This window comes from Lynx canadensis, chromosome A2 (genome assembly GCF_007474595.2).
Source record: "Lynx canadensis isolate LIC74 chromosome A2, mLynCan4.pri.v2, whole genome shotgun sequence".
In the NCBI taxonomy this organism is placed as follows: domain Eukaryota; kingdom Metazoa; phylum Chordata; class Mammalia; order Carnivora; family Felidae; genus Lynx; species Lynx canadensis.
This window is the reverse complement of record NC_044304.2, coordinates 20,688,869-20,715,389: the sequence shown is the minus strand read 5'-3', so window position 1 is coordinate 20,715,389 and position 26,521 is coordinate 20,688,869. Positions and strand designations below refer to the sequence as shown.

General features: G+C 47.5%; 2 protein-coding genes across 5 annotated transcripts in view; one reads left to right on the top strand and one right to left on the bottom strand.

Annotated features, from left to right (window-relative positions):
- Window positions 1–11,671, top strand: part of WDR82 (WD repeat domain 82) — an 18,240-nt gene extending 6,569 nt beyond the window's left edge. The window contains exons 3-9 of the mRNA XM_030306936.1: window positions 708–774; window positions 5,340–5,439; window positions 5,926–6,042; window positions 6,276–6,431; window positions 6,865–6,934; window positions 7,728–7,870; window positions 8,859–11,671. Coding sequence (XP_030162796.1) covers window positions 708–774; window positions 5,340–5,439; window positions 5,926–6,042; window positions 6,276–6,431; window positions 6,865–6,934; window positions 7,728–7,870; window positions 8,859–8,888 — 683 coding nt within the window. The 3' untranslated portion in view covers window positions 8,889–11,671. The remainder of the gene's footprint in view (window positions 1–707; window positions 775–5,339; window positions 5,440–5,925; window positions 6,043–6,275; window positions 6,432–6,864; window positions 6,935–7,727; window positions 7,871–8,858) is intronic.
- Window positions 9,899–26,466, bottom strand: PPM1M (protein phosphatase, Mg2+/Mn2+ dependent 1M). 4 transcript variants are annotated; one of them, XM_030306921.1, is made up of 12 exons: window positions 25,951–26,463; window positions 19,709–20,372; window positions 18,331–19,424; window positions 17,540–17,663; window positions 17,149–17,403; window positions 16,571–16,683; window positions 16,159–16,243; window positions 15,934–16,052; window positions 15,709–15,772; window positions 15,372–15,479; window positions 15,114–15,262; window positions 13,557–14,742 (listed from the first exon to the last, which is right to left on the bottom strand). In XM_030306921.1, the coding sequence occupies exons 3-12, from the start codon at window positions 18,552–18,554 to the stop codon at window positions 14,598–14,600; spliced, it is 1,386 nt and encodes a 461-aa protein (XP_030162781.1). In that variant the 5' UTR covers window positions 18,555–19,424; window positions 19,709–20,372; window positions 25,951–26,463; the 3' UTR covers window positions 13,557–14,597. The 4 variants fall into 4 exon arrangements, with proteins under 4 accessions (XP_032448082.1, XP_030162781.1, XP_030162782.1 ...); XM_030306922.1 differs by having other exon boundaries at window positions 19,744–20,372; XM_030306924.1 differs by having other exon boundaries at window positions 19,744–19,821.
- Between the last annotated feature and the right edge of the window lie 55 nt (window positions 26,467–26,521).

The window sequence follows — 26,521 nt, the reverse complement described above, 5'->3', positions numbered from 1 at the left end:
TAATTTTTAAATGTTTTAAGATCTTTTTAACCCAATTTCCTGATTTGTTCTTTTGGACACTTTATTATTATTATTATTATTATTATCATTATCAACTGACTTCTCTCTGATGCACAAAGTACCAGTGGATAGCTGGTTAACTTAAAAAGTAGTAGGACGTTACTTCTGTTTCCATTTGTTTAATTTTGATGTAGATTATATACCCAATTAAAATTTAGGTCCCTAACATGCTGTTGGAGAACCCTGGACAAAAATATTATGCCAGAGTTCAGCCTGATCCTCAGTTTAGCATGGCTACTTAATTCTTTGAACCTGTTTCCTTAGCAGCTAAATGTTTTCCTTTAAGGCTTGCCATTCTGTGAGCACTGAACCTATTGTGCTTTGTGGGGGTGGTGCAGGCAGGGTATATTTGCAGGACGGGTTGCATTGTAACTATGCAGAAGCCAAAGATTGGTGGTAACAATGATTTTTAAAAATTGCTGTATATGCTGTCAACTTAAGAACGAACTCTGCTTTTGAATTATGTGAAATCTGTAGTGCCCATTCTTCAGCTGTGGAGAGGAATTACTCAGCCTTACTTATTCACACCTTGCTTGAGTTATGTATGGAAAACAATAAATTTTTTGGCCTTGTTTTCAAGATGAAAATGTACAGTAATTCCTTTAAAAATAATAGGGTATCATCATGCCTTATTTGTCTTCTTACAGATACTATTCGTTACCTGTCCTTGCATGACAACAAATACATCAGATACTTTCCTGGACATAGCAAAAGGTAAGACCCAGATGTTACAGAAGTAGTTCTTTTACCCCTGAGGTTACCCAGAGACTAGGAGAGTAGAGAGATTTTATTAGTGAACTAAAGCTAGTTCCTTACTGCTGTTTGGCATTCTTCTTAGTCTTCTCTTGTTAACTCTCCCTAAAACAGTCAATACTTGATTTACTGAGGTTGTGGAGGCAGGGGTAGGACTTCATAGATAAACTGAAATCTCAGTTAAAACATAATTGGGGAAAAAGTGTATTAAAGACACTCAGTGGAAACCTATGTAGTACAAATTACATTTATCATTGAGGAACCCCAAATATTAGATGTCCCTTAATGAAAGGACCATTTATATGTGAGGCCTCTTCCAGTACTGGTGGCCCCATTACAGCAGGCCCCTAGTCTTCATAAACATGTTCCATGTGGAGATCTTAATGAGGATGAAAAAAATAATAATAAATAAAATTGTCCTTTGTGACTTTTGAAAGTCCAGAAGCTTGTTTCCTTATTCTGTTTTGTAATGCATTTTGTTTCCCTTTGTCTCGTACCCCAGTTCCCCCAGTGTTTTTTCTTCAAATATTCAAGTTTGGGTTGAGTGTTAAACACATTTTCCTTTGGATGATTTTTTAATCACTGAGGGTATTTCCTCCTGCTTATGTTTACAAACATACATTAACACAGTACAACTTGGAGTGGTACAGAACCTTAACAGGAGATGGACCAAGAGCACCCTGTTTTAGGCTGCACTTTTGATTGGGCAGAGCATATCTCTGTTGCTGAAGGTGAGAGCTGACAGCTATTGGTTACTGGTCCCAAACAAACAAATGATGGCTTGTGATAAGTAGATGTTTTTGCTTGTTTGTAGTCAAATTAATGTTCACAAATGATTTGAGTTGATTGTAGTTCTTTGAAATTCTTTCCAATCTTCCTGATTATCCAGCTTTTTGATGTCCTGATTCTCAGGAGATAACTTTTTGCCCCCCCCCCCTTTTTTTTTTTTTAAGAAAATCAAGGCCATCCAAAATGAGTTCTTTTCAACTTCCTTGGAACCCTTTCCTTGAAAAGAAGCATCCTTTCTTCCTTGACAAAACCAACCTCCTTCTTTCTACTTGTTTCCATCTTCTTAACTAGACTTTTCCTTGCTTCCTACAAACTTACTTGGTCTTCCTTATCTTAAATCTATTTCTTGAACTTATCTCCCACTCCTTTTAACTGTCAAACATGAAAGAATAATCTGCATACTCCCATCTCCACCTCCTCACTCATTCACTGTTTAAATCATTTGGTCTAGTCCCGGGATCATTTATGGGGCTTTTTCCATGCTGTTTTACTCCTCTTTCCCTGCTGTCTCCAGTTAAAATCTGTCTTCCGGGGGTGGGGGGTGGGGGTTGGTTTTTGGGTTTTTGGGTTTTTGGCTTTTTTTGGTGTTCAACTTCTCAGTGACTTTTTTTCCCCCCTTTGGCAGTCTACTTTCCCATTTTGGTTTCACTCTTGCAATTCTTGGCCTTTCTTTCTCCTTTTGACTCTAAAATAAGTAAGATTTCACCCTAGCTTTTCTCCTGTCTTGATATTTTCTCACATCTTCATCACTAATTTCATTTACCTCTACTCAGATGACTTCCCAAATCAATATATTTAGCTCATGTCTACCCTGATTTCCAGATTCCATTTCCACCTCCGGGTTTTATATACATCTACGTGGATATCTCTTTCATGCTCCCACCTGACAGGTCCAGCATACCATCCCTCGTTACATGCTGTGGGCCATATCCTCTCTGTCGGCCTCATGTTTCTTTATCACTGTCCCTTCTAATTATTCTAACTCAAAGCCTCTGTTCCCTGTTCGCTTTCTTTCCCTTGCTTTCACATCTAGTAAGTTGTTAATCCTATTGATTCTACCTAGGTTTAACCTAGTGTGTCACTCTCCTTTTCTTCGGTCCTGGCTCATGCACTGTAAAGTGAATTACAGTCAAATCCTAATTAATCTCCCTATCCCTCATCATCCTTCTTTAGCATCCTGTATTACAGTTCCGACCACTTCATAGTCTATCTATATCTCTGTGGAGAACTTTAATAGTTCTCCATATCTGTCTGCCCCTTCCCCTTGGAGTGAGGCTTTCCTCCCTCTGGTTGTGACTCATTTTCCCAACATTATCTTCCACCACTCAAGTTGAGGTGAATTCTGGGCTGCTTCCTAGACATGGGCCTCATGCCTTCCTGTCTGGCACTTTTTCTGTAAAGACATCTCTCATTGAAATCCTGTCCACCACATGTGGTGCTTCTTCCAGAAAGCCTTCTCTGACCCTCTCTTGGAGTTCCCTGGACTGGACAGTTAAGCTTTCTTAGAGTTGGGCTATTTTCGTGTTGTTGTTTGTTTCTGTTTTTGTTTTTAAGTTTATTTATTTTGAGAGAGAGAGAATAAGCAGGGCAGGAACAGAGAGGGAGGGGGACAGAGGATCCAAAGCAGGCTGTGTGCTGACCGCAGAGGGACCGATACGGGGCTAGACCCATGAGATCATGACCTGAGCCAAAGTTAGACCGACTGAGCCATTCAGGTGCTTCTAGAGTTGAGGTTTTACTCCTCGTTGTATTCTCTTCACTTCTCAGCATAGAGCCCAAGATAGACTTTCTCTGAGCTTTTGACCTGAATACAGTGACCTAAAATTACATGTACATATGCATTCTGCTCACTGTTTTATTACCGCCTCAGCATTCCCAGGAAATTTTGGCTTACGGTATCTTTAAATGTTTAAGTTGAAGAACTAGTATGGATGTTAATTGAGTTATATTGGAAGAAATTTTTCTTTAGGTAAAAATTTAAAGAAAAAAAAGTACATTTTCTCATTTTCTATTCATGGCATAAATTTGAATGCTTTCCAGTGGAACTAAAACCTTCTGAACCCCTTTCAGTGTCATCCAAAACTTGAACCTACTCTATTTCTATATAAAAGATCCATTCACAAATGAGCTGTGCAATTTGGTCATCTTTTTGACTTCAAACTTTTATCAAATGAAACAGCACAACACCAACATTTCCTTTATAATCTTCATCTGTGACACCAGCTTCTATATCTATGAAGTGTTTTACGGCCAAGCCAGAATTCAGAACTACTCTTCCATAGTCCAGAAGGAAGAGTTATCCAAGTGTCTATTTCCACAAGAGCCTTCTCTATAGGTGGTAATATAGACTCATAGGCATTATATATACAGGTCATAGCTTGTGGCCCTCAATGAAACTTCACTTGGGGCTTTGGTAGAGCCACATGCTGTCCTTCATTGCAGGCCAGGCCCAAATGCTTGGGAGGTGGCTGGTGTCTTCATAGCAGAGTGGCAGAGTGAGAATATGAGCAAAGGGGACAAGAGAGCTCGGGAGCCCTTGGAAGAAATGTTTTCTAGTGAGTGACTCTTAGTGGTATCACCATAAAAGGGGACTCATATCAGAAATAACAGTTGCTATTAGCACAGGCCTGTGGCTTGGCTTAGTAAGTAGTGCCCAAACCAACAGCCTCACCATCACCTGGGAGCAGGTTCTCAGACCTACTGGATTAGAAGTTCTGGGAGTGGATCTCAGTAGTCTGTGTTTTTAATCCACCCTCAGATAATGCTGATTGTACTCAGGTTTAAGACTGTTAGTATAGTCCACAAAATTCTAGTTAAGTAATTAAGGATTTTTTGGTAGGTTTTGTTTTTTAATTGAGATATAGTTTAGTACCATAAATTCACCCTCTTAAAGTATACAGTTCAGGTTTTTAGTATATTCACAGAATTGGGCAACCATCACCACTAATCCAGAACACTTTCATCACTCCCAAATAGAAACCCTGTATTCATTAGCAGTCATCCCCCATGCCTCCTCCTATAAGTTCCCAGCAACCACTAATCTTTCTATATCTATAGCTTTGTTTATTCTGGACATTTTTTATAAATGAATGAGACAGTTTGTGCCCTTTCATGTCCACTTCTTTCACTTACCATGTTTCCAAGGTTCATAACATGTTGTAACATGAATCAGTACTTCATTTCTTTGTATTATCAAATGTTTCATTGTATAGAGACACCACATTTTGCTTATCCATTCATTAGTTGATGGGCATTTGGGTTTCCACTTTTTTGCTATTATGAATAATGCTGTTGTGAGCATGTGTGTACCTTTTGTATGGACATAGGTTTCCATTTTTCTTGGGTATATACCTAGAAGTGGAATTTCTGGGTTATATAGTAACTACCTTTCACTTTTTGAGGAACTATAAATCTTGCAAAGCACCTGCACCATTTTACATTCCAACCAGCAATGCATGAGGCTTCTAATTATTCTAATAGGTGTGTAGTGGTGTCTCCTTGTGGTTTGCTTTGCATTGGAGGCTTAACATTTTTATGCTGTAGCTCGAAGTTTGTTTTTTCATTATATTAGATGCTTTTGGTTATTCCAGATTGTTTATATGTGTATGTTTCTTAAAACGGCAGTGTTGGGAGAACAGGTATATATAATGTAGCTAGGCAGGTAGAGTGGTTTAGAGTTCACATCCAATTTTTGCAAATATTATGCTTCAACTCCTATTTATCTTGATGCATTGCAGGGTGGTGGCCTTGTCCATGTCACCTGTGGATGACACTTTCATTTCTGGGTCTCTTGATAAGACCATTCGACTCTGGGATCTCCGGTCTCCTAACTGCCAGGTAATGGTACCTCACAGTTAAAGTTTTCTATGGTAGACACTATCATCAGCTCTTCCTGTCAAGGAAAGGAGAAAGTACTCGTTCCATTCTGAGATCCCAAAGTCTTTCTAAACTTTGGAGAAAATCTGTTTTCCTGGTAGGTGGCTGGTAATTAAGCTAATACCCTAATCCAGTGCATATTGCATTATGCTCTGTGGATTTTTGCTTTCAAAACCATTTTCCTGAAACCTGTGAGCTATAGCTTTTACGCTCAAAGAATTTGTTTTTATTTGGATTCAGTGTCTATAGAGTTGTACAGTTAGGGTTGATGAAACCAGTTGTATGGAGACCTGTTTGTAAAAAGCCTTATTTTAGTTAGGTTTGTTTGCTTTTTCCATTCTCTGGGTAGGTATCTGTTTGTGTCCTTTCTTAGTTTTCATTGGAAAAAGTAAATTACATGGTGGTAAGATCCTGGGTTCATTAACCTTTTTTCTTATTTTTTCATAGGGCCTCATGCATCTACAAGGCAAGCCAGTTTGTTCCTTTGATCCAGAAGGGTTAATTTTTGCTGCAGGTGTCAATTCTGAAATGGTCAAACTTTATGACCTTCGCTCTTTTGATAAGGTAAATCTTTGAATCTTTGAGCTATCTTCATATCATGGAGGTTTTGAAGGGTAAGATGAGAGCCTTTTCCATGATAAAGGAGGTATGTGGTAGGCACTGGCGAATGTCAGAGCAATAGTTCTTCCTTGCTTTTCCTAGCCAAAAAGGAATCTAAAGGGACAGAATGAGAGTTGGCTCTGGCAGAAGGAATATTGATGGGCCTTGGGCTGGGGCTGCTGTTTTTATCATTTCAGGGGCCATTTGCGACTTTTAAGATGCAGTACGATCGGACTTGTGAGTGGACAGGACTTAAGTTCAGCAATGATGGTAAACTCATCCTCATCTCCACCAATGGCAGCTTCATCCGTCTCATCGATGCATTCAAGGGAGTGGTGATGCACACCTTTGGGGTGAGCTGACAACCTTTGAGCATGGCTGTTTCCATGCTTCTCCCTCCTGGGCTGAGAATTGTGGTTGATGGAGACCAGTGGTTATCCTTGACTCACTGATGGAAGCATGGACATGCATTTTCATTCTGAACATGAACTAACTTCTCTTGGATTCTGAGACATTCACTTCTCTCACATAGTGTCCCAAGTTTGGAATTTAGATACAAAGTAATTCCTTGCCATAATAATTTTCTAGTTGCATTGAATATGGAGTTGGGGATGGGGGTGAACTGTAAAGGGTGGCAGCTGAGTTTGGAACCTTGGTGGCACTTTGCATGAAGAGGAGAGGGTTTCATGGAAAGGAAGGTGATGTGTGTGCTGGGTAAGTGTTTATAAGCAATTATTTTATATTAATAGGGCTGTGATAAGAGAACTGTTCTGCTTTTTTTTTTAGGGTTATGCCAACAGCAAAGCTGTCACTCTGGAAGCCTCATTTACTCCAGACTCCCAGTTTATTATGATTGGTAAGCTTTCTTTATCCCCCTTGGGGGGTTATTTCTCTGTACTGTGTATTTTTTTGTTTGTATTTTTGTTAGTTTTAACTAATTGAAATACTATCTATTATCCTCTTGATGGGTGTTCTCACCTATCTCACCACAATGTGTAGTCTTATGCCAAAGGTGCAGTGTCTTTATCCTGATTTTGACTTCTTTACTGGGACCTGGCATTAATGTTGGTTGGACCAGCATAAGAGTTAAACTCCACAAGCACAGTCTTACTAATAATACTAGCTTTCTGATTTAACCCTGCATTCGGTTTTCAGTGGCTTGGTGTTGGTGGGATGTGATGGTATTTAGCCCCCTCCTTTTTTAAAAAATTTTTTCCTTTAATGTTTATTTTTGAGAGGCAGAGCACAAGCAGGGAAGGGGCAGAGAGAGAGGGAGACACAGAATCTGAAGCAGGCTCCAGGCTCTGAACTGTCAGCACAGAGCCTGATGTGGGGCTCACACCCACGAGCTGTGACATCATGACCTGAGCCAAAGTCAGACACTTAATCAACTGAGCCACCCAGGTGCCCCGTAGCCCCCTTTTTAAATGAGAAAACTAAAGTTAGAGGGGAAATCACTTGGATGGGAACAAATAACTAGGGTTAAGGTCAGTTTCCAAAGTGTCCTTTCTTCACTGCCCCTTCTCCCTCAATTTCAGATGAGGGCCAGGTCCTGAAGCTTGACTTTTCTCCAGATGTCAGTCTGTCTTTCCCACTTTTCTTTGCATTGTGCCTTGAGCTGTTGTATTTTCCCTTATCATTCTCTTTAGGTTCAGAGGATGGCAAGATCCATGTCTGGAATGGAGAGAGTGGTATAAAAGTAGCTGTGTTGGATGGCAAACACACAGGCCCTATTACCTGTTTGCAGTTCAACCCCAAGTTCATGACCTTTGCCAGCGCATGTTCCAACATGGTATGTGAACACAGGAGATGTCTTCCACATAAGGGCCCTTTCCATTTGGGGTGGTGGGTGCTTCAGTGAACTGTGTCCTAAATAGGTTCCTGATAAGCATCCAAGTTCATGTTTCTCAGCTGGTGGCTTCCCTGGTTCACCTCCTATTATCTGATCTCTGGTTGGACTTGGCTTTCACTTTCACCCTTATTTCTATGATCTGGGATCACCTGTAAGCTCTGGGAGACCTCAGGCCCATTTTTGCTGTAGCCCCTGGTTTTATGACCAAACTGCTTGGGACTATGCCTAACAATTTTTTGGCTTCTTAAAATACTTCGAACCAGCCTATTGTGGCTGCAACCTCTCTGTTTGCCATTTCTTTCAGTTTATGCTGAATTCCTGAGAAATATTTACAGTTGATCATAACTCACTACTTAGCGTTTCCTCCAAGTTCCTTGTGTTTCTAGGCAATGCTAGGAGAACAAAGCGTCCGTGTGTCTCAGCCTCAAGTTTCTTTTTAGCATCTCTTAAGTATACCTGGGTATTTGAGGATGAGGGATTTCACTACTAGCCTACCCGGAACACATTGCCCCCTCACTCTTTTTTTGTTTTTGACACTGAGGAAACGATGTCAGAAAGAAATGCAGCAAAACCACCTCAGTCCCTGTCACTTTTTTACAGCTTGAGAAGGAGAGGGCATGTTGGAGGTCACCTGGCAGATTGGCAGTAAGGCCAGATACCCACCTCCCCAGACAGCTCTTTTGTTTTTCCTTACCACTGGACTACGAAGGTAGACTGTGTTGGAGACAGAACCAGCTTACTTTTGCACAGAGGGGGAATGTTTTTCCACAGATTGTCAGAATCGGTTGGTCATGAGGGAAGGCCACTAGCCAAAATTCCTCCACTGTTGGGGTTGGGCACCTTGATGCTGGGGGCATGGTGGTGGTAAGAACCCTGAGTGAGGAGAGAGGCTTGGCTTTTAAAAGTTGATTTATGTTTCTCCTTCCAGGCCTTCTGGTTGCCCACCATCGATGACTGACCTTGGTGCTGCTCGGCTGTTTCTGTACAGTGAGGGTGGCCAACAGGAAAAAACTCAGAGGGGACTGAGATAATGGATCGGATCGTTTGACTGGGCTGGAGAGCATCCTTCCACACGGCCTTCCCATGGATGTGCTGTACATCTGCTCAGAAGAAAAAAATTACTTTGCCGAGCTTCTTCAAAAAAGACTGTTGGTGTGGCAGATTCTGTCAGGACTTAGATTTTCCCGCTGTCACTGCACTGAGCTCCTCCAGAGGAGTGACCAGATTCATGATTAGGGTATACTGGGGCCCTCGAGACGCCTTCAATTTTGAATGTATTTGCTGCTGAGGAGCCGGTGAAGTTAATTCTGCACATCCCTTCTCCCACCCCCATAAATGCATGGGAAGCCACAGTTCTGGTTTTGAGATGCTAGGGAAGCTCAGCACCCCTTGCCCGCACCCTGCATGTCTTGTTACTGGGTCTCCCTGTGTCATTGTGGCAATATTCCACACCCATCATGTTACTTAGGTGCCAAACATTTACAGAAATAAGTCTTCATATATCTGGGGGTCAGAAAGGGACAGATAAACAGAAAAGGACCTTGCTTGCCAGGAAGCCTAGCGAGTTAGTCACGTGAGGGTGGGTGATCTGGGCACGCCTCAAGGCTCTGAGTGTTGGATGGGAGATGGCCCAGGAGCCTGAAGGGGAGGGAAGTGGGGGGTTGCAGGTGAGTTCCATGGCTGGGAGGTTTAGCAGTAGCCTGGTGTGATCCCCCGTCATGAAGACAGACCTGCGGTCTTTCTGGGTGCCTACCAAGCTTGGTTTTGTACAAAAGCAAGGTGGGAGTCTATTTTTGTACATGAGATACATCATGCTTTCCTGTGGGCCAGTATTGTGGAGTGAGTCTGAGTTGTTTACACTGATGCCTTCCCTGCCCACCACAAATTGTGTACAGAGTCTCCAGATGATACCACCCCTTCCCCAGCTCCCAAGCAAGAGCTGGCTGTAGGCCTGTGTTATATGTTATATTTAGCCTTTTTATATATGACATGGGGTTTCTGTTGTTTGTATTTTAGCACAGTGTGTACACCTTCATTTAAGTATATCCGTGTGTGCATACATATATATGTATATGTATGTATGCATATATATATATGTATATAAAATATCTGTCATTTCTCAGAGTTCAGCAGAAAGAGGTCGAGTCCCGCAGCCCGAGAGAAAGACTGCATCCTTGCTAATAGTGTTTGCCACAAGTGTTAGTGAGTCTTCCCTATTACCCTTTTTTCCTTTGGGAGACAGAATGAAGCAAAGCTTCAAGTGTTTGCTGTTCCCACGGCAGCTAACTGAGGGTCTTGGGATAACTTCCCTTGTATTCCTCAAGCCGCACTTTGGGGCCCTCTCTGCAGTATTAGCCCCCTTTTTGCTCGGTGATGCTCTGTCTGCGCTTGTACATATGTGACAGTCACTTTTGCATGCCCTTTGTGCCTGGCTTCCGGCATCTGGGGACAAGATGCTGGAACCAGAGCATTTTCAGTTTGTCTGAAGCTTCTTTTCCAATTACAGGTCATTCCTGTTTACCTGGTATGTCTGCTTTCTTCTTTTCCTTGCCTTCTCTTGGAAGAGGGAGAGGTCTTGATCAGGGTTGAAATGAGCTACAGCTGGCTCATGGCCTTTCCTTCCCCTGCATGGCCTTCTTAGAGCAGTACCAGTGGCATGTTATTTCACGAAGTTCTCAAACATTTAAGTAGGTCATAGGTTCTCTGCAGATACAGAAACAGGCTCCACAAGGTTATGACTTGCCCAAGAGTACATAGTTGCTAAGGGGGAAGCAAGCCATTAACTGCCTTTGTTCAGCAGCAGAAATAGGCTGTAAATTGCCAGCAATTACTGTTTTGTTTTGTTAGCAATTACTTTTGACTTGTTTCTCAAAGGGCAAAGGGCATACATCTTTCCAAAATGTCGACTGGAATCTGCAGCTTTTCTGCAGTGCCACCCACTGTATATAGCTCTGCCTTATCAGAATGGAGAGACTTCTAGAAACCAGATGATCTATTACTGCCCACTCCTGGCTCTCCAAAGTAGAAAATTCATGGTAGGAGTAACTGTTCAGAGTGCTTGAGACTGGGTTTATAAGAAGGGCTGCCTAATAAACATACCTGCAGCCAGAGCAGCCACTTGCCTGTCAGCAAGGAAGAGGATTCCTCTCGAGAGTTCTTGTGTGTCCAAAGCTGAGGTACCACGTTCTTTGGAATAGGCCCGTCACTGCCCCTCTTTCTAGGGACCTGTGGCTACAGAGCTGGCTCCTAAGTTGGGAAGGAAAGGGGAAAGCTACAGCTGGAAGTGATTGGACGTGATGTGGTAAGAGTAAGGCAGGATAAAGGGAGCAGAGGGGCTGGGGCCGCAGGGGTGGAGCCAGTGGTGTTCTAAGCTCTCTAGGATGGGAGGGGCGCACCACACTTGAAGAGTCCAGGCCAAAGCCACCGATTTATGTGGGACACTGCACTGCTCAACCACCAGCCAGTGGGGGATTTTTTAATTTTTATTTTATTTTTTTAGATAAAACTTCCCTGTTGCAATCATAATTAATGCTTATTGAGGAAATTTGGGGAATTTTAAAGTGAATCAGTTTGCCACCCAAATGCTACCACTGTTAATCTTTTGGTGTTAAATGTTCGTCTAGAAATTTCTGTGCATAGATTTTTGGTGTGTTTACATAGTTGTTATTCTACTGTATATACAATTTTATGTCCCTTTTGTACTTAACATATAAACATTTTTTCCATGTTACCAGTCTTAAACAGAGTTTTATGGTTGTAGCTTTTCTGTTGAGTTTCCATAGCATTGTTTGCCTGGTTCCTAGAGTTGGAGGGAGGGATGGGTTGTCTCCTGTTAGTCCTCCTGATTCCCTTTGGGACTCTGGTAATGCTGTGTGGATGGATTGTTGGGCTCCCTGGGACTGCCTCTGCCTGCCCCTGGTGACCAAGGCCTGTCAGCTGTTGGGAAGAATCCCTAGACCCAGACAGACCTCAACGCATAGCAGCCTGGGTCTCCTCAACAGCAGGCTCTAATAAGCAGCCACAGGGCCAGAAATGAGGGACTGGGAAGGGCCAACCGGTCTTGGTCTGCAGACTCTCTGGCACGTACCTCAGGCTGCCTTTCATCCCTCATTGTTACCTCGACACTTGATCAGGTTGGCAGCCTGTATCTAGAATAAGGTTTGTCCTGCTAGGTCCCGGCTTCTGTGGGGCAAGGGTAATGGAGGCTCTTCTTTTGAGGCTCTTGCACCAGTTCTAGCAGAAGGCCTGGCCAGTAGCTTGATAACCCACTGCTTGGCTGGTGAGTTGGCAACTCCTAGAGCCTGTGCACCAGCTCGGTATCCTCAGAGCTGCGGGACCTGCCGCCTGCCACTTTGCCCACGGTCATCAGCCAAGGATCATGAAGAGCAGCAGAGGGAACATCCCAGCTTGTGAGTGATAGGCTCACAACGTCAAGGAGGAAGCGTCCCAACCCCCCCCCCTTCCCCCCTTGCCCAGCCTGGTGGGAGGGCTGCTGCAGCATTTGGCTCTGCTGAGACGCACATGGCTGACCCTGCAGTCGCTCCTGTCATTTGTGCGTGCTTGCAGGTGAGAGACGCACCGCGCCCACTCCGGGGGCCTCAGCCTTGTGTGAGGAGAGCAGGCAGTGGGCTGGATCGGAAGCAAAGCCAGCAGGCTGCAGGGGCGAGCTGCCTCAACAGTTGTGGGTGAGGCAAGTGCGGGATGCTGCCCACACTCTGCTGGGGGGCAGGGTGGTTGCTGAAGACAGAGGAAGTAAAACTGCAGGCCTGTTAAAGCACACTCCTGCGTCTGCTAGCCGCCTAACTAGAGCAGGCCCAGAGAGGCTGCCCAGCGGTTCTGGGGCCACCAGTTTGTCGGGACCTCACTGTGGAGAGACGGAGGCCCAAGAGTGCTGGGCTGTGGGACAGGACTGTGAAAAAGGGGAAATTTCTTCCTTTCTCTTCCCTGGAAAAGGTATATAGGAAATGGAGTCTAAAATGAGTTAATTGGGAGGCGCCTGGCTGGCTCTGTCGGTAGAGGAGACTCTTGATCTCAGGGTCATGAGTTCAAGCCCCACACTGGGCATGGAGCTTAAAGAAAATAAATAAGATGGGCAAATTAAGAAAAATAAAGGGCGCCTGGGTGGCTCAGTCGGTTAAGCATCTGACTTTGGCTCAGGTCATGATCTCATGGTTTGTGAGTTTGAGCCCTGCATCAGGCTCCCTGCTATCAGCACAGAGCCAACTTCAGATTCTCTCTTTCTCTGTGTCCCTTTCCCACTCCCGCTCCCCCTCTCTCTCAGAAATAAACATTAAAAAAATAAATGAGTTAGTGGACAGGAAAGGGGGTCTGAGAGCCTCCCCAGTTAAGTTAAACACTAGTTTTACGGTCAGTTGTGCTGCCACCTAGCCCATGTCCCTCCTGGCCCCAGGCTAGGGTTGTGAGTTGCCTGGTTAGAATTCATCTCAGTTGTAAACTAAAGTAGGAATGTATCAGGGGAGTTCAGTAAGGCTGAGGTCAGAAAGGTGGACACCTTGTAACTCAACAAATACTTCTGAGCACCTGAGCTTTGGCAAGTGCTAGGTGATAACAGTCTTGCGGGGAAGGTGAAGAACCAAGCTGCTCATCAAACACCGAGTGACTTGTCTCCAGCTAATTCTCGCTTTATAGAAACTGGCATTCAAACCCAAGTTAAAGGCACCCCTTCTGGTACATCAAGCCCAGAGCTCACAGATGGTGGTACAGACCTTTCTGTTCCCTGGACCACAGTTCTCTCACAGGGGCTCACCCCATACCAGGAACTAGGGAGGCCCGCAGAGAAATGTAGTCCTGACTACAGGCAAACTTGCAAGGTGGAGCAAAGACTGATTCTTTGGAAAATAACAAGAAAGAGCAAAAAGTATACTATAATGTCAAGCTTTACAGCAATTCATGATTCACAAAGGCTCTTCCACACAAACATTTAACAATGGGGAGGTGATGGGGGGGCGGGGGCAACAAAACCAAAGGCGTTGGGGCATCAGCTGAGGGCAGGGCTAGGGCCAGAGAAGAGTGGTCAGAGGACATCCCCTGTTCAGCAAACTCTGGGATCCTCTTGCTTCTTTCTGTTCTGCCCCAACTTTAGTCCCAGGGCCTGTGCCTCACCTCCAGTGGCAGAGGGAAGCAGGGCAGGACCTGAGCTGGTCTCCCCAGGGGCTGATATGGGTTCAGCAGATAGGAAGCTGCCTACAGCTTTCCATAAGGCACCATGCATGGGCTTTGGTGGTTACTGAGTAGATACCCTGACATTTATGGTTTAGGAGACCTGAATCCAAACAGGCTTTTCTGCCCCTCCTGGCATTCTTAGCCAATGCCCTTAGTCCAGCTGTCCCCATCTGAGAATAACACTGGGCTGCTAAGGACCCTGTCAGAGGAGCCTCACGTGGGTTTCCTACATTGTAAAGGGATGTTACCATTGATACTGTGCTCTTTCCTGCCTGCCAAAGAGGGGACCTGAGGAGCTGGGCTCTCCGTACTCTTCCAGCTTTGACTGCCTGGTATAAATGCTCCCCATGAAATGGGTGGGGTTGGGGGGTGTCAACCCATTGTGTCTGGCGGCAGGGCAGGTAGGCCTGCTGTGGACCATGGTGGAGGGACGCCCAGGCTACACCCGGCCCTGGAGTGGTTCTGGGATGTGGCGTCTGAATCCTCAGTGGCCACTGCTCCTTTGGCCCTGGCTGTGCAAGGGAATCACGAACACAGAGATGTCATCGTAGGACACCTGCCCTTCCTCTGTGAGACCGTCGTCCTTTCCCTGTGTGCTATGTATCAGCATTTGGGCCAGCTCCGAGAACCTGTAGGGACCAACTGCAGATGCACTTCGGGGCCAAAGCAAAGAAGCAAAGCCAGCCCTCGGAGAACTTGCTGCACAGGGCTGGATAGACACATGGGGACCCAAACAATGCGGTCCAGCTGTGGGGCCAGGCAAGCCTCAAGCATGGGAGGGCCACAGGTTGGACCATGGAGATTTTTAGTCTCAGGGATTTCTGAACCCAGAGATTTTGGAGACCCACAGTCACCCCACAGAAGCTTGAGACAGCCCCGATCCTGACCACCTGCCCTGAGATGAGTTCATTGTCAGTGCTGTCTCCTCAGCCATAGCTACTTCCTGGTGTTGCTGCTGGTACCGACCCAGGCACAGGCAGGTCCCCAGAAGCTACAGTACCTGTGTGGGTCCTCTCGGTTGCCAGGGAGGAAGCTCCGCACTAGCCGTGCCACCTGCTCATTGGATAGGACATCCCAGAGCCCATCAGTTGCCATGACAACCACATCCTCCTCCTGCAGCTCCAGCTGGTCCACATCCAGGACAGTCACCTGCAAGTTAAGCCTGAGGATCCTTAGCACTCCCTTCCCGGGCTCCTGCCAGCCTCATCGTCTGCCTTTCCGGGCAGACGGAAGCTGGTGTGGGCTATTGCCCACTCACCTGTGGGACAGAGAGCAAGAAGGGCTTGAGCTGAATGTTTGTGTCCAGGACTCTGAGCTGATGGTCTCCCAGGCCCCGGGAGACGGCCAGTGTTCCCAGTAACCGAGCCTGGGGACAAGGGAGATGTGAGGTGACAGCAAACAGCCCCAGAGAATGTGCAAGCAAAGCACACAGAAGTGTACTGTGGCCCTTGGGTGCCCTGGGTTGAGGGACAAACATCCTGTAGCCTTGGAGCAAACCCCATGACCCCAGCCACAGCCCCCAAAAGGGACAAAGGAGCTCCCACTTCTGCAGGGGGCAGTTTAAGAGGGGCTCTTAGAGGGTGCCATTCACTGACCTGTCTACCCTGCCCATGGATCAGTGGGTACTTGAGATCCGACTTCTCCACACACTTGTAGCTCCTACCAGGAGCAGACCCAGCATCAATCCAGGCCCTACCCACCCCTCATCTCCCCGCAACACAGAGCCCACCCTGTCCGCGGGGAAGAGGACTGCCCCAAGCCCACACACTGGGCCTGACGCTAGGCCTCTCCCCACTGTCTCCCAAACCCACCCCGCTCACCAGCCTCTCATGTGGTGATCCCGGAACAAAACCTTCTGCCCTAAGTCATCCCCCTTCAGTCGCCGAGGGAACTCCAGTCGGGTGAACTCACCAGCCAGAAGCTCAGGGTAGACAAAGGCCTGGGGGTAGGAAGGCATGCTCAGATGAGGCTCTCTCTGGTGGTTTCTGGTGACCCTAGATTCAGGAGTTGGGGCTCCATAACCTTCCTCTGCCAAAGGCACCTACCAGCTGCTGAATCCGCTGCCGCTCAGTCTCCGGGGTGAACTCAGAGCTCAGGGGCCGAACCTCATCTTTCCGTACCAATATGGCCCTGGATGGGGTTGGGGAAGAGAGGGAGAGGCCTGTGGAGCAGGCTCCACCCTCACTCATGGCCTTTCCCAGCCACCAGGGACCAGCTCAAAGCCCCCCGTGACTACCGACAGCCTGCAAAGTAAAAGCTCAGCCCTTGGGCCTGGCGCTTGAGCTGTCTGCCCTCCCTCAGATTTGCTGTCCACTCATACCTGACACACCAGGTACACAAACAACTGAGCCAGTCAATCCCTACTTCCATCCCTCCACGTCCAGCCCCCTTTCACTGTCCCCACCACCTCTGGTGCCCGCCTGCCGACCCCACCCTGCCTATCCTCCAGGTACTCACCTGCTATCCCCGGCATTGGCCACATACAGCTTTCCCTGCAGGGACACAGCCACCAGGGCTGTGCAGCCGCCCATCTGGCCTGAGGCCTCCAGCTCCCGCCCGATCACCTCATCCTGGGGCAAACCGAGGCCACTTTAGCTGCTGCTTGTACTGCTACCATACCACTCTGTCCCCGATCCCCACCCTACCATTCACTTCCCCACCAACAAGCCTGGCAGTCACACCCAACCCAAAGTCTGGCTATGACTCCAGGATCCCTGTGGTTAGGAGATATAGATGTATTCCTTGGGAGGGAGGGAAGTCCTATTCAAAACTGAGGAAGGGAAACCAGCCCCTGCACCAAAGACCATCAAGGTGCACAACGTACGATGCAGGTAAAAGCCCCTAGCACATACTAGGCACTGGATAAGTGGGAGGGGTTAGTGATGGCAATGATGACCATTACTAACAAACCAACCAACCCAATCTTGTCCTCCCAGTGCAAAGATCCAGGGAGACCACCACTGTGTGCAGGGATGCTCCACAACCCGGCGTCCCACAGGTGCCCGGTCCCTTCCCCAGCCAAAGGCCACACTCACACATTCCTGGAAGGCACTCTCCAGAGCCCCGATCACCAAATCTTCCGCCCTAATGCCCTTCTCTTCCACAAACTGGGGATCACTGGGACAGATGCTGTGGCCGCTGAGGTGCATGGGGGGCTGAGTGGCCACCATGCCCTCTACCACGGCCTCCAGCTGCCGGCGGAGGCAGGAGTGCAGGGTGTTGGCAGCCAGGATGGCTGCAGCTGGCCCACCATGCCCATCAAACAGTGCCCAGTAATGACCTGTCAGGAACTGTACAGGAAGGGCTTGGTGTCAGGCTCTGCCTGGCTTCCCCAGTTGTCCCCCCACCTGGCATGGGAAACTAGAGCAAGAACCTGCAGTCCCGGTCCCAGCCTGTTAAGACCGGCTCAGGCCCAGGTGCACTCACCTCCTCTGGGCACGAGGTCAGCCACTCCTGGTCCTCTTCAGCCCCAAACTCACATCTCCGGATGCACAGCTGCCCACAGGCTGCCTGATCCTCATTGAACTCAGATTTCTCCGCATTGATGATCCTGAGGCCAGTAAGTGATCAGAGACCCTTCAGGGACACACCCATGTCCCCACGGGCAGAGACCAAAGCTGGTACATAGAGGGAGGAGCCCTACCTCTGAAGCAGCAGCCCCTATGCTGTCCCTAACACACACCTGGACAAACATAGTGTAAGTTTCCTAACTGTTCAGTAACCTCAGGGTAAGACAAAACTCAGGGCCCAGCGCCTCTGTGCTGACCTGGGCTGAGAAGAGGTGAGGGTGCGGCTGTCTGAGGAGATCTGGGGCTCCTTTGCCAATCCTCCCCCCCATCTCGGCCAGATTCTCTGTCCCATACAGCACAGGCCACAACCCAGGGTGAGATGCTGCGTGCGTGTGAGGGGTATCTCCAAAGCCCGCGCGCAGTGTTGGAACTCCACCCAGGGTCCCTGTCTCATCTTGGAAGCCCCAGAGGTGCAGGTCCTTCCCAACTAGTGAGCCTCTCTGAGGGAGGCTGGAGTCCCCAAGAAAAGGCTGCGGTGGGACCGGGGGAAGGTGTCAAGAGTCCCAGATGAGGGCAGAAGGGAGGTAGCCACAAGGTTGGGGGACGGGAGCACTGGCTCAGCTTAGGCTGTTTTCCAGGACGGCCCAGCAGGGCCGGCACGGAGGCCCGGGATCGGGGTGGGGGCGGGGGCCGCGACGGGGCACTCACTCGGCGTAGCCTGCGTTCCAGGGCAGTGCGCGGCCCCGCGCTGGACTGCGCACGGGCCGGACGTCGGGGCGGCGCGGAGCGTCGGCGGTGCCGGGGCCCGAGCCGGAGCCGCGCAGGAAGCGGGGCCGCCGGTAGGGCACGGGGCTGGAGCGCGGCCTGGGCGGCCGCGGCGCGGGCAGCGGACCCCCGGGCAGGAAGCGGCGCCGGAACCAGCCGGCGGACATGGCGCGGAGGCAGGGGGCTGCCGCGCGGGAGGAGGAAGCGGGCCGGGGGCGGGGACGGGCCGGGGAGGGGCGGGGCGGCGACGCCCCCAAACTCCAGCCTCCCGCGGGGAGTGCACGAGCGGCCCGGGCGCCCTCCGGCTTACCGGGGCCCCTGACGACCCCAAGAAGCAAAGGCTGTTGGCAACCCCACTTCACAGGCAAGAACACTAAGACCTCCAGAGGCGAAGTGGCTTGCCCGCGTCACGCAGCCACCCGAGCGGGCGTAGTGCTGCGCCACACGCGTGGGGTGGTGGCCTTTGCAAGGGAAAAAGTCCTCCTCGTCACCCAGTGAGGTGATGGGGTCATTCCGAACGTAGCCGAGGCCTGGAGGCTGGGTCCGCGTCCGTGGGGGAGCCTCCGGCCTCCTCCCACTGGGCCCGGACCTTGCGCAAGGGTTAGATGGGAACAGGATGTGCCTGGAGGTGTCAGACTGACACGTTGAGTAAGAGTCTCAGAGCACAGGGTTCCCTCGGGTGGCCCTTCATTTCCCGCCCATGCAGCCTGTCACCGTCCACCCCCACATGAGGCTTGGTGGCCACCCTGGCGTTCCTCAACCTGAGACTCCTCTCCACACTTCAGGGACAGCCTCCCAAACCACTGCCCCTCCAGTCAAGATGTCTTCTCTGGACAGACAGCAGGATTCTCACTAGAATGTTCGTGACTGGTAGACAAGAGGAATTCATGGTCCCCAGAAAGCTCCAACCAGTCCAAGTTCAGACCTGGAACTAAGGGAAGTGAAAGAATTCATCCCTGCTGGAGGCAAGATGCTGCAGTCTCTTAACCCCTGACCAGCTGTCACCGTGCGGTCAGCAGCAGTGTCTCCCTTCACACCTGCAAGTTAACAGAGTGCTCTGTCACCCTTCTGTCACTTAAGCCCAACTCCCTGTGCAGCACTGTTATTTCTGTTTCTTGAGGAGGACTCTGAGGCCCACAGAGGGGAAGTGTCCTGATGCCCAGGGCTCTGCTGTTTCCATTATGACAGTTCAGCTGACTCAAACTCCCCACAGGGGATTTCTCTTCCCCTTTCCTCTTCCAAAAAGGCAGGCTTGCCAACTCAAAGCCCCTGAGGCCCATAGCCCAGGGTCCCCAGGGAGAGCTTCAGGAGGAGTCCCTACCTTTGTCTGGGCTCCCAAGCCTAGCACATGCTCACATGCTGGGTGCAGCAGTGCCATCACTGGTTGAGTCCCAGCTCTGATGGCAAAGGCCTGGTGGATGGTGCTTGTTCCAGCTGGCAAGGGGGTGGGGGCAAAATCAGAGAAAGCTTCCCGAAGGACACCTGAGCTACGGTCTATCACCGGGACAGAAATGGACCAGGGACCCAGGGTGGGGCAGGCCCAATTCAGTCTGTGGGGTCACCTCTTCATCCCTACCAGCCAACAGCTCAGAGGTTTTTAGTCTAAAATGAGAGGAAACAACACAAGCACAGTCTTTTCTCCATGCCAGTGCCTTGGACTTCGTGGGTGGGATGAATCCTGTCCTTTGAAGCGTATTCAGAGAAGCTCCTGAGATGTCACAGGTGGTCTGTTGCTCAGTGTAGCTGTGGAGCCCTATGGCAGTCCCTTCCTCCCTGTTCCAAGAAGGCCTGAGTGTCCCTTCAGTGCCACCGAGGCTCCTCTGGCTTCTAGGTGGCTTCTGGGAGCCTCTGCTCTGGCTTGGATCCCAAGGCTGACTTTCTTAGTTTTCGACCTAATTTTGCTGAAGCACATCCTCTAACAACTCTCCAAGAAAGGATGACTGGAAGGTCATTTCCTAGATCCTCCCAAGTCTGAAAGGGTTTGCCTCAAAAAAAAAAAAAAATTTTTTTTAAAGTAAGCTCTACACCCAACATGGGGCAAAATCCTTTGTTTTTGACTGATATTTTAGCTCAGAGTCTGACTTCTCTGTTCATTGTCTTTTGACTGTTGCTTCTGCTGCAGTCTAGGGCCCCTCCCATTCCCAGACCTTTAGATTGGTTGTTTGCCTTTTTCTTTCTCCAGAAGTTTCTAATCTCTTCTGTCTCTGGTGTCTGAAATTGTAGGGGAGGTTCCTTGGGGTGGGTCTCTCTTCATTCTTGGGCTGAGCCCTCCCTGGGGGCCATGCAGCCCCCCACTTCCCAGTGACACCCTTCTCCTAATTGTTCCAATGAACGCAAGCTTGCCCCGCTCCTGGCCTGACACCTCTCCTCAGCTAACTCCGTCCGCATGTGACAGTTTGGGGTGGGGAGGAGCAAGTTTAGCAAAAAAGAAAAAGATTTTTATGCTACATTTTTTTTCACTCACAAGGAGAATAGTTTTTGTTGAGTCCCATAACTTAAAATTCAAAAGGTGGGGCTCCTGGCTGGCTCATTTGGTGGAACATTCGATGCTTGATCTTGGGGTCGTGAGTTTGAGCCCCACTTTGGGCACAGAGATTACTTAAAAAACAAAAACAAAACAAAAACTTTTTTAAAAACCCACAAAATTCAAAAGGTGTAAAGTGTATTTAGTAACAAGTCTCTCCCACAACCCCATCCCCTGGCCATGCAGTTCCCCTCCCCGGAGACATCTAATATTACTAGTTTCTTGTGAATCCTTCCAGAAGTGCCAGGTGTTCTGTAAAAATTCAAGCCAAAAAAAAAATTACCTATAAGACAAGAAATAATGAGTGTTGGCAAGGATGTGGAGAAAAGGGAACTCTTGTGCACTGTTGGTGGGAATGTAAACTGGTTGCAGACACTATGGAAAACAGTATGGAGGTTCCTCAAAAAATTAAAAATAGAACTATCATATGATCTATCAATTCCATTTCTGGATATCTATCTGAAGAAAGTGTAATCAACATCTTGAAAACATATCTGCACCCCCATTTTCACTGCAGCATTGTTTACAACAGCCAAAACATGGAAACAACCAAAATGTCTACTGTCAGATGAATGGTTAAAGACAATGTGGTACACAACCACACACACACAGGAATATTATTCAGCCATAAAAAAGGACAGTCTGCCATTTGCAACAGCACAGATGGACCTTGAGGGCTTTATGCTAAATAAGTCAGACAGAGGAAGATAAACACTGTATGATCTCACTTATATGTGGAATCTAAACAAAATTTCAAATCCATAGGCACAGAAAATGGACTGTTTGTTGTCAGAAGTGTGGGGGCGGGGTGGACAAAATGGGTGAAATTGGTCAAAAGGTATAAACCTTCAGTTATAAATAAGTGCTGGGCAGGGGCACCTGGGTGGCTCCGTTGATTAAGCATCCAACTTCAGGTCATGGTCTCAAGGTTCATGAGTTCAAGCCCCATATGGGGCTCTCTGCTGTCAGCACAGATCCTGCTTCATTCAGATCCTCTGTCTCCTTCTCTCTGCCCCTCCCCTGCTTGCTCTCTCTCTCAAAAATAAATATATATTTAAAAAAATAAGTTCGTTCTGTGGGTGTAATCTATAGCATGGTGACTATAGTTAATGCTGCTGTATTGCATATTTGAAAGTTACTAAGAGTAGATTCTAAAAGTTCTCATAAGAAAAATAATTATAACTATGTGTGGTGATGGATGTTACCTAAACTTATTGTAGTCATTTCACGATATATACAAATATTGAATCTTGTTGTATACAATGGGATTTGTAAATTATATCTCAATTTAAGTAATTTAAAAATTACATATATATAAAATCTTTCCTTCTCCCCTCCTTTTCTTTCCACAAATGATAGCATACTCTGTGCCATATCCTATACTTGAAATTTTCATAAAAGATACGTCTTTTTTTGTTAGTCCTCGAAAAGCTGTCTTATTGTTAAGGTTACAGAGTAGTCTCTGCAAAAATGCAGACTTTATGTAGCTAGCCCCCCAGTGATGGACATTTAGATTGTTTTCAGTTATTTGCTTTACAGTTTTTTTGTGGGGGCGATATTGATAGGATCAGTTCCTAGTAATGGAATTGCTGGGTCAAAGGCATTTGTTGTTCATAGCAGCACCATTCACAATAGCCAAAAGTGGAAACAACACAAATGTCATCAGCTGGATGAATGGATAAACAAATTCTGGTATATATGCACAATGGAATATTATTCAGCCATAAAAAAGAACGAAGTACTGATATGTGCTACAATGTAGATGAACCTCCAAACAATTATGCTAAGTGAAAAAAAGCCAGATATAAAAGGTCACATGTTTTATGCCTCCATTAATATGAACTATTCAGAATAGGTAAATCCATGGAAATAGAAAGAAGACTGGTGGTTGCAGGGACCGGAGGAGGGAGGAATGGGGAGTAACTGCTTAACAGGTACGGTTTTCTTTTGGGGTGATGAATTTTTTTTTTTTTAAATAGGCTTCACACTCAGCACAGAGCCCAATGCAGGGCTTGAACTCACAACCCTGAGGCCAAGACCTGAGCTGAGGGGAGCCTGGGTGGCTCAGTCAGTTAAGTGTCCGATTCTTGACTTCGGCCCAGGTCATGATCTTGCGGTTCGTGAGTTTGAGCCCCTCATTGGACTCTGCACTGACAGTGTGGAGCCTGCTTGGGATTCTCCCTCTCTCTCTCTCTCCCTCCCTCTCTCTCTGCCCTTCTCCTGCTTGTGCTCTCTTTCTCTCTCTCAAAATAAATAAACATAAAAAAAAAAAAGAGCAGAGATCAAGAGTTGAACACCTAACCAACCGTGCCACCCAGCACCCAGGCACCCCAATGAAAATGTTCTAGAACAGGAGATGGTGGTTGCACAACATAGTGAATGTACTGCCTTGATCCCTTTAAGATGGTTAATTTTGTTATGTGAATTTCACTTCAATTAAAAAAAAAGGGGGGGTATACACATTCACAATTTTGTAGATATTGTTCTACATGAAGGTTTACTCTTCCATCAGCCTATTTTCCCATAGTATTTCATTAAGGTTTTTAATCTTTCTCTATAGATAAAAATATGGAAGTCTAAGTTTGATTTCCATTTATCTTATTAAGAAGGGATAACCAATTTCTATAGGGCTGAGAGACCTATTTGTATTTCTTTTTCTGTGGGTAGTCTGTACTCTTTTACCCCATTTCTTAGTGAGATTTTGGGGTTTTTTCTTATTGATTTATGAGAGCTCTTTATTTTGAAATGAGTTACAAGTATGTTGTTTGTAGCCAATTACAGTTTATTGTTTGTATTTTGACTTTGATGGTGGCTTTTTCCATGTAGACTTTTAATTTTTTAATGTTTATTTATTTTTGAGAGAGAGAGAGAGAGCAATTGGAGGAGAGGCAGGAGAGAGGGGACAGAGGATTTGAAGTGCACTGACAGCAGACAGCCCAATGCGGAGCTTGAACTCAGAAACCATGAGATCACGACCTGAGCCGAAGTCGGACGCTCAACTGATGAGCCACCCAGACACCCCTAGACTTCCAATTTTTTTTTTAATTTAATATAAATGAATTTACATTTTATTTTTTTTTCTTTTATGCCTTTTGAGTTTGGTGACATACTCAGAAGGCCCCCTTCACTCCAAGATTCTACAAACTTTTCCCTTTTTTCTTCAGTATTTTTATAGTTCACTCTTGTTGTTGTTTTTAACATTTAAACTTTTGATCCACATGAAAAAACCAGTATGTCCTAATAATTTCGATGGCTGACTCTGTGTTGAGAAACATCAGAAAGAATGGAGCAATCAACCTGTTTCTGGATACTGTGTTCATCCCAGGACTCATCTGAGGAGCCATGTGCAGCTTTCTCATCTTTCTGCCTGAAACCAGATCTCAGCCAGAGATGGAGTCTGTTTGGGTACTCTGCTGGCCCTTGGGCTCCCTGCCTGCATCCCAGGCTCTGAAGCTGAGTGGGACTGTCTCCCAGTGCGTTTCCTTCCCTGGTCAAACCTTCATCATTGAGGTGTGAGATTGTGATGGAAGGCTCAAGGGCCACTGAACAAAAGGATTTCTCCTCCTTTGTTCCATATGTTGAGTATGGAAACTCAAGGAAACTAAGGAAACTAACCTAAGGAAACTAAGGTTCTTGTGGACACTCACTACCTTGTTGACCTGCATCAAATCACTTCATCTCTCCAAACCTCAGATTCTTCAACTGTAAAAGAGAGACAATAACACCTACCTCCTAGGGTTGTCAGGAGGATTAAATGTGTCCAGTGCATAGTAAGTGTGCAACATAAAGACTCTAATTATTTTTAAGCGGACTCTATGCCCAACATGGGGCTTGAACTCATGACCCTGAGATCAAGAGTTGCACGCTCTACTGACTGAGCCAGCCAGGTGCCCTGAGACTCTAGTTGTTTATTCATTTGTTTAGTTGGCAAATAATTCTGAACACTTACCAATGCTGAGCACTGTTCTAGGTGTTGGGGATACAGCAGGAACAGAACTTAACTACTGGTAAAGGGAAGACAATAAACAAATAAGCAGGTAAGTATATGTATCAGGCAGTGATGGGGAGCCTGGGTGGCTCAGTCAGTTAAGTGTCCAACTCTCGATTCCAGCTCAGGTCATGATCTCACGGTTCTTGGGTTCAAGACCAGTGTCGGGCTCCATGCTGATGGTGCAGAGGCTACTTGGGATTCTCTATATATATCTCAAAATAAATAAACTTAAAAGAGAGAGAGAGAGGGAGAGAGAATGATGTAGGCAGTGATAAGCCAGGCAACAGGGAGACCTTACAGTTAAGGTAGTCACAGTTCATTCAGTGATAGACATTTCTACAGGGAACATAACTTTATTGTTTTTCATTAACCTGTTTTCTTGGCTAATTCCTGTTTCCAAGAAGTTGATGCTCTTATGCTTCTGTGGAATTGCCAAGTGCTCTGATGGAAGTGGCCAGGTCTGAGAGCTGATGTAACTGTTGGCTCTGTGTTGCTGCCCCATCTGTGCTGTGGCAGGGCTGAGTTGGGGACTTGCCTGTGAGCTATTCTCCCAAGGGCAGGCTGTGAGGCCACACAGAGTTTTTAGTTTCTATTGTGAGTTCTGGGGTCAAGGTGAGCACTACACAGGTCCAGTTTTCAGGGTGTGCATAGGAAGATAAATAAGAAAATACTTCAATTGTGTGTTTGTTGTACTCTCAGGAGATGAGAAGCCCAGGGCTTGGGGCACACAGAGGAGGGCGCAATGCTACTTATTCAGCATGGGGTAGTGAGACAGTGAGCAGGGAGTTCAAGCTGGGGCCAGATGCAAGGCAGGCCCCATACTCCATCATCAATTCTCAGCAATCCCAGCCCTCAAAGGTGGCCTCCTTCCCAATCTTCCCAACCAAAGTCCTGAGACAGGCTCTGTGGTCTTGTGCTCATCCCTGGCTCAACGTGGCCTGTAAGATACATTATGTTGATTGGCTGGTAACAGCAGGGCTAATGCCAGAGAAGGCAAAGCTGCTGGGTGTGGAGCCAGAAGTAGATTAGGAGTTGGGAAGTTACTCACTCGTCAAGCTCTGGCCCTCCTTCAACCTCTGGGCCTTTGCACATGTAGTTTCCTCTTCTCAGAAAACTTTTCCCTCCGCTCTGCCAGGTTGACCTCCAGGTCTCCACTCAAACTTCACCTCCTCCTAGTGGCCCCTTGCCTTCTGGGCAGGGCCCTCACCACCACAGGTTCATTTGCTAACTGCCAGGTAGGTCAGTCTGGCTCCCACAATCAGGGCAGGGCCTGCAGCCAGGCCCGCCTCGAGGTGCCAGTGCGTCGCAGGGGGCGCTCAGGAAACGTCTCTAGGAAAAGGGATGCCGCTCAAAAACACAGGCGCTTCCATCCTCATGCAAACCCCTTCCCGGCCATAAGTGAGGGTACGCGCGGATCCCACGCCACTTGGAAGCCCACCTAGATTAGGGCGCAGAGACTCGCGCGCGCACTCCCGGACGCGCCCCGGCCACAGACCCGTCGGCTCACGGTCTATAGGCACACGCGCGCTAATGAGTGCGCCCACGGATGCCCGACCACACGGAGGCCCCGTTCTTCCCCACAAACAGGCACGCGCAGGCGCGCGGACACGCCGATCAAC

What these genes read in the sequence shown, in the direction of transcription:
- PPM1M (XM_030306921.1), bottom strand. Translation starts at nt 18,554, where the DNA reads ATGTCCGCCGGCTGGTTCCGGCGCCGCTTCCTGCCCGGGGGTCCGCTG. An exon ending in TGGAACGCAGGCTACGCCGA is followed by an intron (nt 17,664 to 18,330) that starts GTGAGTGCCCCG and finishes TACTGGCCTCAG; the next exon opens with GATCATCAATGCGGAGAAAT. An exon ending in GGCAGCGGATTCAGCAGCTG is followed by an intron (nt 16,053 to 16,158) that starts GTAGGTGCCTTT and finishes TCCTACCCCCAG; the next exon opens with GCCTTTGTCTACCCTGAGCT.